This window comes from Quercus robur, chromosome 2 (genome assembly GCF_932294415.1).
Source record: "Quercus robur chromosome 2, dhQueRobu3.1, whole genome shotgun sequence".
In the NCBI taxonomy this organism is placed as follows: Eukaryota; Viridiplantae; Streptophyta; class Magnoliopsida; order Fagales; family Fagaceae; genus Quercus; species Quercus robur.
The window spans coordinates 76,140,812-76,152,419 of record NC_065535.1 but is presented as its reverse complement, the minus strand read 5'-3'; the positions used below and the strand labels follow the sequence as shown (position 1 = coordinate 76,152,419).

Below are 11,608 nucleotides of genomic sequence, written 5' to 3'. Positions count from 1 at the left end.
TAATGGATAAATTTTTATTTTTTATTATATATATATATATATATTATACTATATTATATTATATTGCGATAAATATGATAGAATTTGAATCTATGGTGTTTGCTCTATTATGATTGTTTTTTAACATCAAATGAATATACTAATTAATTTTTGGTGTAGGCAAGGTTTAAATCACAAATTTTTTTATTTAATTATAAAATACTTCACTAATTGAACTTACTAAAACACACATGTATTTAATTATATGAGTTAAATGGTTTGTCAAAAAGGGGTTGACTCTTTTGCACACAAATAATTAACTGTGTCAATTCAAGTTGATACCAAATTTATGTAAGGTGTATTGTGTATATAGAGTACGAAAAATAACTGAAATTGTGTTTTGATTTGAGCTCACATATTCTTTAGAATATAATATTTTCATGTGACGAAACTGATGACAATTTTTATCTTAAAAATTTTAGTAAACACCTGCATATTATTTTTCTGTTGGTGATGGTCCAGCCAGTGTTTGGAATTTCATTCCCTTTTGCTTAATGTGGACAATTTGGAGAGAGAGAGAGAGGAACCGACAAACCTTTCCAGATGTGGGACTTTCAGTTGTTCACTTCATATAGTAATATAACATTGTCTTTTGTAAGAACTTTGTTTGAATGGGCTCATATAATCCATTCTATTATTTGATTTTATTGACTCTCTTTTGTTTCGATTGGAAGGACTATCCCCTTGAGAGGGGCTAGTTCTTCTCAATAAGAAAAGTTACTACTTATCACTTATCAGGGAAAAAATTTGCCAAGCACTCCTCCCCCTCTCCCCCTGCAACGAGCTGAGCCAGATCGCAAGGCCACACCTTGAGCTGGGATTGAATGTGTAGATCAATTTGAACTATTATTTGTTGTGTAAGTCTGCAATGTCGAGCTGATCTTTCCCTACCCAAACAAATGGATCTCTCCATGCAACATGGCTCAAAAATTTAAACACTAATTGAAAAAAATCTAATGCATATGATTGTGAAAGCATAAAGTAAAGCCTTATTACCAGGGATGTTTCATTGGATGGAAACGAGTCTGTGAACATGACATTTCGTATTACTTTCTGGATTGATTAAAAGTTTCAATACAGAAGCATTATAGTTGGTTGCCCATTTGAGCTTAAACGTGCTTGTAATTGGATATCAAGAAGGAAGAATGAGAGGTCAAGCTTTTGTGACATTTCCATCAGCTAAACTTGCCCGTCAAGCATTGGTATGTATTTTACGTAATGCAATCTGATGTGCCTCTGTTTTCTGGAGCATGTTGGCTTGTGCATATAGCACAGTTCGTTACTGGGGTCCTTGCTCATTTTTAGTTTGCTATATCCTAAGATTTTTTTTTTTTTTGAGGGTGAAATATGCCATGATCTCATTAAATAATGAGGAAATCGAATTACAACAGAGAAAGGAAATGCAGATTACAAAGTTCCCCCTAACACTTCGACCTATCAACTAGTAAGAGGTGTTGCAGCATTGGGGGCTCTATCCTATTCCAGAACTGAGTTATCCCAGAATCTCTAGCCAGTTTGGCTAACTCATGTGCCACTCTGTTGTAATCCCTTTCACATGCTTAACCTTCCGGCTATCAACAGAACTGAGCAAATCAAGGATCCCTTGGATAATAGGCCTTAGATCTCCATGGAGGGAGTTAGATGAAATGGCTTGAACAACCAAGAGAGAGTCAGATTCTAGTATAACCTATGTGAGCATCATTTGGCGGGCTAAGAGCATTCCTTCTTCAGCAACCAAAGCTTCCGTGACCTCCACTCCATACCTAGCAGACAGCAACTTGGCACTTGCTGCCACCACCATACCTCTTAGCCTCTACAGTCTCTGATTACCACCCCCACACCCGAGGGTCTACCATCTTCAAAAGTGGCCCCACCAACATTTACTTTATATACCCCAGGAGGTGGCGCAGCCCAACCAACCTCAGGAGGTTGCTGCCTAAGGAGATTAATAGTTATTGCCTCTTTATAGTCACTTTGGATCTGTTGTGCAAAATTCCAGATTTGAGTTGATGGAAGGCCTTGAGACTCATGAACCACTTGGTTTCGGTTGTACCAGATCTAAGTCATGGCTAGGACCAGATTCCAGAATTTTCAATGCAACATCCACTATGTCATATGTTCCAGCCAACAGGTTTGTTGGGCAAGACTTCCAATTCCACCATACAACACAGATTTTTCCACAATAGAGCAGTGCATACCGCATGCTTTGTACTTTCTACAGCTTTCTCACAGAGAGGGCATTTGGCACCAACCTCAATTCCCCTTTTTTCCATGTTTAGGCATGTTGGCAGCCCATTCACCCAGGCTCTCCAGGCAAGAAGAAGTCACTATAAACAAATAATGCGGTATCATGTTGATTTAGTAATCTGAATGATTCATCATAAATTCTATTTGGGTTCCTTACGTACTTACTGATGCGTCCCAATTTTAAGCTGCTATACTTCAGTTGTGAAATGAATGCTGCTATGGAACTGGCTTCAAAATCCATTCTCGCCATTACAATGGATATAGTCGTCTGCCTAGGATCCTATCTTGAGTAATTAAATGCTAAACAAATGCAAATGCGATAATACCATAAGCAAACACATGATTGATAGGAGGAATCACTCAACTTCAACGCAAAAATAATTTAAGAGAGTCAATACTACGCATAACTAGGCTATACAGTTACCATCAATACCTTTTACAACTTTAACCAGATATTAATATGACAATAATGACCATCAAAAGAAACTTGGACCCAAACTAAATGATACGTGGCTGCTATATAAGTTGACATTTTGTTCCTGCTTCATTCATCCCTTATTGAAAAGAACTTGACTACAAGTTTGAAGTCAAATCCTTTTAAAACATAGTGCACCAAAGGTTTTAGTATTTATGCTATGGCTAGTAGTGATTACGTTTACAGGTGATAGATTGTACATCAATTGACTCTTGTGGTGAACTAGAAAGATGGCATTGAATGTTTACTGGCTTTGATGTTATTTTCTCTTCATCTCCACAATATAAGGAAAGAGATTCCTCACATTAAAGTTTGGACTATTGAGAATCTTTTGGTAGCTCTGTGCGAAATGTAGTTGGTCTCAACTTATCCAATACTAGGCAAAGACCAAACTTTCTTTGCTTGAACACGTTATAAGTACTCTTTATACAAATAAACCATAATCAAACCACCTTCTTTGAACCCCAAGCTTCTTCTATGAGCATCAACTTTCAACTTTGGACTGGTAAATTTTAAGATGGCTTCAATTGTTATTGAACTTGTTCATATACTGCTTTTATTTGTGTACTCCAAACTCTTCAACTTCCATACTCACTCTTGCTTGAATTGACAAAGATAAGATATCCAGAAATTACGTGGATTTCTGCCAGACACCTTCAAATGGAGGTTTTATGTCATTGATCGATTGATTGAGCTATTATAAGCAAACTCAACTCAATAAATGACAAATCTCATTTCCTTAAATGCTCTTTTCGTAAACTTCTCAACAAGTTTCCAAGAGATTTATTCAAAAAATTTGTTTGGCCATCAATTTGGGATGGAGGCAGGAGCGTCCAAATTGCACTTAAAAATGATTAATAAATTTCATATCACAATCTAAAGTATTGTATCTAGGAATACCAAGATGAAATTATTTTTTTTTACACAATTTATTTTACCATGAGGGTCGTTGATACTGTTGCACTAGGCTTGTAAAAATGGCTTAGTTTTGAAGCATTCACTAGTTGAGAGTAGTATGTACAGTTAAACTTACAACTAAAGGAAATCTCTCTTTTTCTTGTAATAATCTCGCCTTTGTGCTTAAGACCTTAAGTTGTAATGATCATGCCATTCAAACCTTTGGTTGCAAAATATAGTCAATGGATTTGTCTTCAAAGGCAAGCCAATGATAATCCAGTTAATTTGGTCAGAATCCAGCTGCTACGAAAGCAAACTAAATAGATGTACTGCACCTAGAAGAAGCTCCATGGTTTGTTCTATGTGAATTGTTAAGGTAGCCGGAAGAAAATCCACCTACCACCTGGTATCAATAATGTTGGGGGGTTGAGCATGGGCTTAAATTTTTATAATATCATCATTTGCTCCTCACCCCAAGAAATAGAGAGCTTTGGAAAATGAATTGAATTATCAAAAATTGTTTGGAGTAGTTGCATCCTGTGGCTGTAGAAGGGAAAAATATCAAAAAAATTCTGCAATAGCGTAATCCGAGTCTTACTTGTAGTCAAGCAAAGCACTCCTAGTCTTACTTATAGTTCAAGTATTGTTAGTCTAGGATTTAGCCTAATATAAATACACTAATTTAATGGGTTGATTGTAATACACAACACCTCATAGTTATCATCAAAGGCTTTCCAACATGGATGTTGGCCTCTAAGGCTGGAGCCTGGACCACGTTAATTCCATACATTTTCTTTTTATCTTTTTTAATTTATATCAACATTATATCTAAAAGCAGCATTACGGACCATTTTGGTCTAATTTGGTCTATTTTGGTCCCTTCGGTCTATTCAGTCCACTTTAATGCAAGTCGGCCCACTTTGGTCAAGTTTGATCTATTCAGTTCACTTTGGTCTAATTTGGTCCATTTCGGTTCACTTTGGTCAAATTAAAAGTTACACATTAATTTGTAACTTATATATTCAAATTTGTAATTCCCCAATTCACTGGATTACATATTGCACACGAGTAGTGCCACATTTTCATAGGAACACAAAAGAATCTAGATCCTTTCCATTTCACTACAAAGTCAAAGTAATGGATTCCCTACAAAGTAAAGGTTAACGAAACTTATTTTCTTTGTAATAATGGTAGGATCAACCTAGTATGTCAATATATAAAATGACCAAACTGATTCTCTTTGAAATATTGGTAGGATCAACCTAGTAGGTCAATATATAAAAGCATAAAACACATTCATCTAAAAGCATTCCTTTTTGTTCATGTTTTTTCTTTTACTTTTTAGTCACAACACAAACCAAAAATAAAATAAAATAAAACTTTTTATAGAGCCAAAAAATACTTCAATTTCAGATCTCGGCGTTTAGCATGAATCACACACCATGACACGCTCTATTAAGATCAAGAGCTCTATGAAGAAGAGGCATTCCTTACATGACCAAGGTGGTTGCAGATGACTTGGTAAAATAAAAGAGTTTGGGATTAAATCCTTATTACTCATTCTCATAAACCTCAAGAACTTGCTACATAATATAACTATATAAGGACCTTGATCTTTATAATGAGCCTTAAAAGTTGCGAAGAAATGAAATCTACAAAAAATTGACTTTGCACTTAGGTCAGCAAATGAACAAAGCTAATTCATCTTCATGACTCATGAGAAGCATAAATATAAGAAATTGCATAAGTAAAGCAGCATAAATATATAATCAAAATCCAGATATAACTGGTTTACTACAGCAAAAATCAAAACATGCTTGTTTAAACTTTAAACCAACTACATAGCATTTATTCTAAAATAAAATCTGCCATAGCATCCCAAACAAAGTATCCATTCTCACAAAATGTTCATAGATACTAAAACTCAGTCATATATCTGAATTTGAACCATAGATAAATAAAAAAAAAAAAAAAAAACCATCAACGCAACCTTCTTGCTTCCCTTTCTGACTCAAGAAGAGTAAGGATATCACCTTCTCTAACAGGTCCCTTGACATTCCTCATAATTTGGCGGTTTGCATCATCCGTAAACCTCACTCTCACCTGAGTAACTTGCCCTCTTGATCCTGTCCTACCAACAACTTTCGTCACAATCGCATGCTTCACGTCAGTGTTCATTTGCACAGCTGTTGATCAAAGAAATAACACAAAGATGATTGTTACAAAAGAATTATTATTAGTCACCATCATGGTAATGTTCATTTTTATTTAATATAATTGGTAAAGTATTTTATCCTCCAATAAAATATTTGAAGAAATAGAATCCAAATAACACAAAAGAGAAATCAATTAATATCTTAATCAGATAATAAAGTGCAATCATTATACTACTACACTCATCAAAGGTTCAAGTGCTATTGTATTTAAAAAAAAAAAAGAAAAAAAAAAAAACACAAACAAAAACTTATACAGCCATTTGAAATTGATACAAAAACTAATTTCATTATTCTATTGTTTTTTGGTTACTAAAACATGTACACCTTAAAACTCTTAAGGGGTTTTCAAAATCCGAGAATTACTCGGTTGGGATTCACTGAATTAATTAGCTCTTATATCAGTCTGATTCTTTCCCCAAATTCAAAAAACCAACTTGTTTTTTTATTTAATAGAGTAATTTTGGCGAGTTGAGGCCTGAGGGGGAAAAAATTTCAATCAAATAAAGTTGGAATTCACAAAACGTGGCAAAGAGTTGGCAGGAAGTAATTGCCATTTTCAGAAAAATCAAAGGCTAAATCCGTCCTAATGAAAAAAGAAGAGGAGGTGTGCGGATACCAGTTGAGCTACATAAGAAAAAAATAAAAAAGATTGAGAAAATAATAAAATACATTTAAAAATTACCATTACAAAACGAAATATTAAATAAAAAAGAAATAATTTGATTTCTAAGTTGATGCAAAATTGGGTTGAAATAAAATTCAACAGCACGGTTGAGATGCTGGTACCAATTTCTAGGGGAAAAAAAGAGAGAAAAATATTCATTTAAAAATTTTATATTGTGTTTGGATTTGAATTTTTTTTTTTTAAATCATTAATCTAAAATTGTTAGTGTAAATTTAACAGTATATATGATTTGAATTTAAAAGATTTTGCTTTAAAAATAAAATAAAATAATAAAAAAAAAACCTCGAGATCCTAATCCAAACAACCTATGTTCTAATATTTCAATTTGTTATTTGCCTCACAATCAATTAAAAGCAATCATAAAAGTTCAATAACAATTAATGTTCAGCAACATAAAACAAAGAAGATTAGAGAAAAAAAAAAAAAGGTACCTGATTACCAAGAAATCACTCACGCTGGTTAAAAAAAAAATGCTCCTTGTTTAAGAGAAATTAAAAGCAAATAATCAAAAAGTAGAGGAGGAACCTAACATGGTATTTATACGTATAGACAGGTTAGGGTTAGGTCAAATTTTTAATGGGAACAGAATGACTAAATTAGCCTTAGATAGGCCAATCAGACTGGGATTTAATGTATAATATTTGGGCCAAGGAAAACCAGGCCTAGGAGCCCAAAACCTCATCTCAAGTCCATAATAATAGATCAGGCATTTTATCAAACACCCAATTGACTAATGATTACACCATCACTCTTGGGCCTTGGCCCTTGGCTTTAAAGGGACTAGGAGTCCGACAGTAGCATGGCACGCTTGGGAAAATAAATTAAAATAGCACATTGTTAAGTGCCTTGTAAACTTAACTCAACTTGCATGTCTTATGTTTTTAATAAAAATATCCAGATTCAAATTTACTTTTCTCTAATTATTGAATTAAGAAAAAAAAAAAAAGAAAGAAAGAAAAAAGAAAGCAATGCAGCATGTTGACACATTCCAATCCAAAGAACTAATAGGAGAAACTGTTGGGCGTGCTTAAATGATTGAGTGGATTTTTGTGAGGAGCCCTACTAATTCTTATTATGATGTCTAACTTATTTAGGTAAGACTTTTGGCACATTTTTGATGTGATAGAATGTGACTTGTGAGTAACTATTTATTATTTTCTCTTCACCGTTCACGATCTGTAATATCATAGTAGTAACAAAGTTACTGTACAAAAATTGTAGGACTAGATTTTTTTGGTCATTGTCCCCAAATTGGCTTTTACAACTCTTCAATCTCGAGGATAGTGAACAGCTGTTCCATGCTTGTGTTTGTAAATGGTAGTAAAAAGGTTGTCGAGAATATTGTTGGCAAGTGGCAACACAAGGTAAAGCATATTATATATATATATATATATATATACTTTACTATTTCATGATCAAAAGTACTTTACTATTTTTTTCCAACCCTAGGAATCACGTGTATTGTTGGACCGTGTGAACACTTTGCTATGTTCTCGGGCCCCCTTTTTTGTTACAAACTTACAACGTCCTTGCGCTTTGGATATTTAATTATTTGGACTTTAGCTTTCGAGGTGTAATTGTTCGTACTTTTCTTTTGTCGTTATTGACCAAAAATAACACAAATTGATTTTTTTTTTTTTTTTATCTTTATTTTTTTAAAAAAGTTTTAACAAGAGAAGACAGAATTTGCATCCTAAAAATTACCTTAAAAGTTTAAAATATCTAGAGATGCTAATTAAACTATAAGATTCTTAATTAGGAATTAAGCATTCAATAATACATCATTTCTTCAAGTTTATAAAAAAAATGTCATCAATATCGTCGAGTTTAATTTTAGTTTTTTTTTTTCCCATCTTTCTCCACATTAGGCATTTAATGTCTCACTAATAATTTAGGAAAGGTTAAAGTTTCATATTAGGATATTTTTTATTTCAAATTAAAATAACTTAATAATTTAAATCAAATATTATAAATTTAAAACTATATTCAGTATCACATTATTTAAAATTTTCAATTAAGATTGTTAATGGGTTGGTTTTGGGCTCATTTCAAACTTGTTCTGTTTAGGTTGGGTGAAAGAAGACGAGACCCACAGCCGACTGCCAATCACCACGAGTCGAGTCAGATTAAGCTTAAAAGGTTGATTGGTTGGTTCGGTCAAAACCGATGGAGTAACAGTAGGCATTAGAGAGTAGATCTTTGCCAATCTAAGCGAAGAAAAGTAGACTTTTGGATTTGAGAGTAGATCTTTTGAATTGAGTGGAGATCTAAGCAAACATGATCGAATCTAAGAGAAGGGTGGCTTGAATGTTGTCGAATCTAAGTATATTTGGCCTTATTTTAAGTGCTTATCGATCAGGTTGGATGGCTCAAGTTTTAGATGAGGAAACCTATCATTTGACCCATTGAATTTGGTTTCTGAGGGTTGAGACTTGTGGCCAACCACCTAAGGTGTTAGATTGGGTTGCAACAAACCGGTTGGGACGGCTGGCCAAGGAGCTTGAAGAGCCATATTTTCAATGATGAGATAGTATGAATAACTTATAGGTACTAAAGAAAAAAAAAAAAAAAAAAAAAGTCTAAACTGTGCTCCATTTTTTTTTTTTTTCTTTTTTCATCTTTTTTAAAGAGAAGAAAATTATATTTCATGATTCTTATTAGACAATTGCACACAACTTGCGTAGGCTTGCGCAACTTGGTTCAACATAACAATTGCCTTCAATAGTGGCACTTGTCAAGAGGAGACTGCACCGACCACCAACTTCGAAAATGCAATGTGTTTGTAATGATTTGTTTGGATAGAACTTATTTTGCTGAAACTCAAAACTGAAAATATTTTAGTAAAATAATTTTAAAATGTGTGAATAGTATCATGAGATTTATTTTTAATGAAAAAGTTACTGAAAAGTGAAATTTGTAAGTCCCATATATTGTTCATAAGACTCATAAAACTAATAAAAGAGACTGAAAAGTCAACAATATATGGCTACCGTTCATATACTACAGCAGTTGGTCCCCCTAAATAAACACGTGTGCAGCAGCCAAAAAAAAAACAAAAACATAAACGCAAACACATTCAATGTGAGTGTCATCTTGATAGAGAACATCACATTTACCAAACTTTATTGCAAACATTCTGACAAACCTATTTAGATGTGCCTGCGCCTACATGTGGCTGTAGGGAGAGGCAGAGAGAGAGAGAGAGACACATTCTTCGTGATTAAGTTATAGGACATAATCATTGTGCATCCATGTGACCATGATATCCATTTGAATGGGTCTAAGACGTGTTAATTGATAGTCATATTTGTCAAGCTCCTTGCAAGCTCATGTTTTCAAGGGAAAAAATATGGCTGTAGTACACTATACTGTGAAAATCCATTCTAAAAGATTTATCCCTGGCGGCATCTAGAGTCTTGGAAAAAAAATATAATATAATATAATACTTGTTTGACTGGGAAAAAAAATATAATTCTTGTTAAATATATCAACGTAAATTCATGATTTTTTGAAGTAGCCTTTTTTGTAACAGAGGTATGATCCAAATCAAGTTAAGGATATGTTTAGATATTGCTTATTTTGTTGAAAATTAAAAATATTATAGTAAAATAATTTTTAAATGTGTAAATAGTAACGTGAGACCCATTTTTAATGTTTTTTTTTTTTTTTTTTTGAATAAAGTGGTTGTTGGTCTTGTGAACAGTGCACGGGATTCACTGAATAGTACATAGTGTCTTTTGAACAGTGCTAAACAGGACCTCGTGTAATTTGCATGCATCAAAAAAAGAAAAAAAAATAAGAGAGGAAGGACGCAGACTCACAGACACCCCTCACAAAACGCAATCCAAACATTCATTAATTCTCTTGTTTTTCCTTAATTTTCTCTTCCCTCTTTTTACATCACTTTAATTATTTTGGATTAATTACTATTTTGGTTTTCAATCTTTATCCCATGTTTCAAAATAGTTCATAGTAACCTTTCAAATGTGCCATTTTAATTAAATTTATAGAAAAAAAGAGGTGGCAAATGAGAAGATTAAAATAATCTGTTTATGCTGATTGGATGCTTGAGATTTGTTCAATAACAAAAGCATTGAAAGACGATTTCTTGGAGCTAGGGATTGGGACCTCCGTCGGTTCCTTCAAGAGGTTCGTGGACTCATTGAGGGAGCTTTTAATCAAATCACTGAGTTCTAAAGAATTGTTATCACGTAGTGCAAACTTACGAGCGTCACTAGCTATTCTCTCTCAAGAGATGTTGCATGTGTGCCATGCCTCTTTCAAAAATTTCATTTCTTTTTTTGTTTAGTTCTCGAGGAAATAAAATAAAACTTAAAATGGAATCACAATTTCTTAGCAACCAAACAGCATTCCTGAGCACATACTTAAATGGTTTCCTGAGCAAGTTAATTTAAGCAAGCATGTCATATTTCAATTTATTTTTTTCTTATATAAATCTTAGAAAAATATCACCAAGAGCATTATAACTCAACTTGTTAACACTTTCAGGTATTTCCAACGAAAATATCCAAATCTTAAGTTCAAATCACCCCACCCAAAATATTGATGTATAAAAAAAACGTTAGAAATATATCATGAAAATTAACTTCATAAATAAATAGTGCATCACTTATAATAATCAAATACAAAATATATATGCACGAAAATAAATGCATTCATCCTATTAGTACTTTGTTTGATTACATTGCACAAATTAGATTACTTTGGTATTGGTTCATAACTTCAGATACATATTTATATATATATATATATATATATTAGTGTCACTAATAGTAGTTATGAAATATATATTTATTAAATTAATATAATTAAAAATATATGAACATATTACGTTATTGTAGTCACAAATATTTAATTATATCTAATAATTTAAGCACATAATTATTTTTGATATCTTCATTGCATATAAAATTAAATTTGATTTTACTTTTTAAAGGTTTTTATTTTAATTTTTGTCAAAACAACTAAACATGAAGAATAATGTCATATTCAATTTTTTTTTTTTTTTTGTGTTTTTCATAATAAGTA

At 32.7% G+C, this 11,608-nt stretch overlaps 1 protein-coding gene across 1 annotated transcript; it reads right to left on the bottom strand.

The window, feature by feature from the left end:
• Positions 1-5,406: 5,406 nt before the first annotated feature.
• Positions 5,407-7,065, bottom strand: LOC126707240 (40S ribosomal protein S28-1-like). Its single transcript, XM_050406829.1, has 2 exons — positions 6,991-7,065; positions 5,407-5,844 (listed from the first exon to the last, which is right to left on the bottom strand). The coding sequence occupies exon 2, from the start codon at positions 5,834-5,836 to the stop codon at positions 5,639-5,641; it is 198 nt and encodes a 65-aa protein (XP_050262786.1). The 5' UTR covers positions 5,837-5,844; positions 6,991-7,065; the 3' UTR covers positions 5,407-5,638.
• Positions 7,066-11,608: the final 4,543 nt, after the last annotated feature.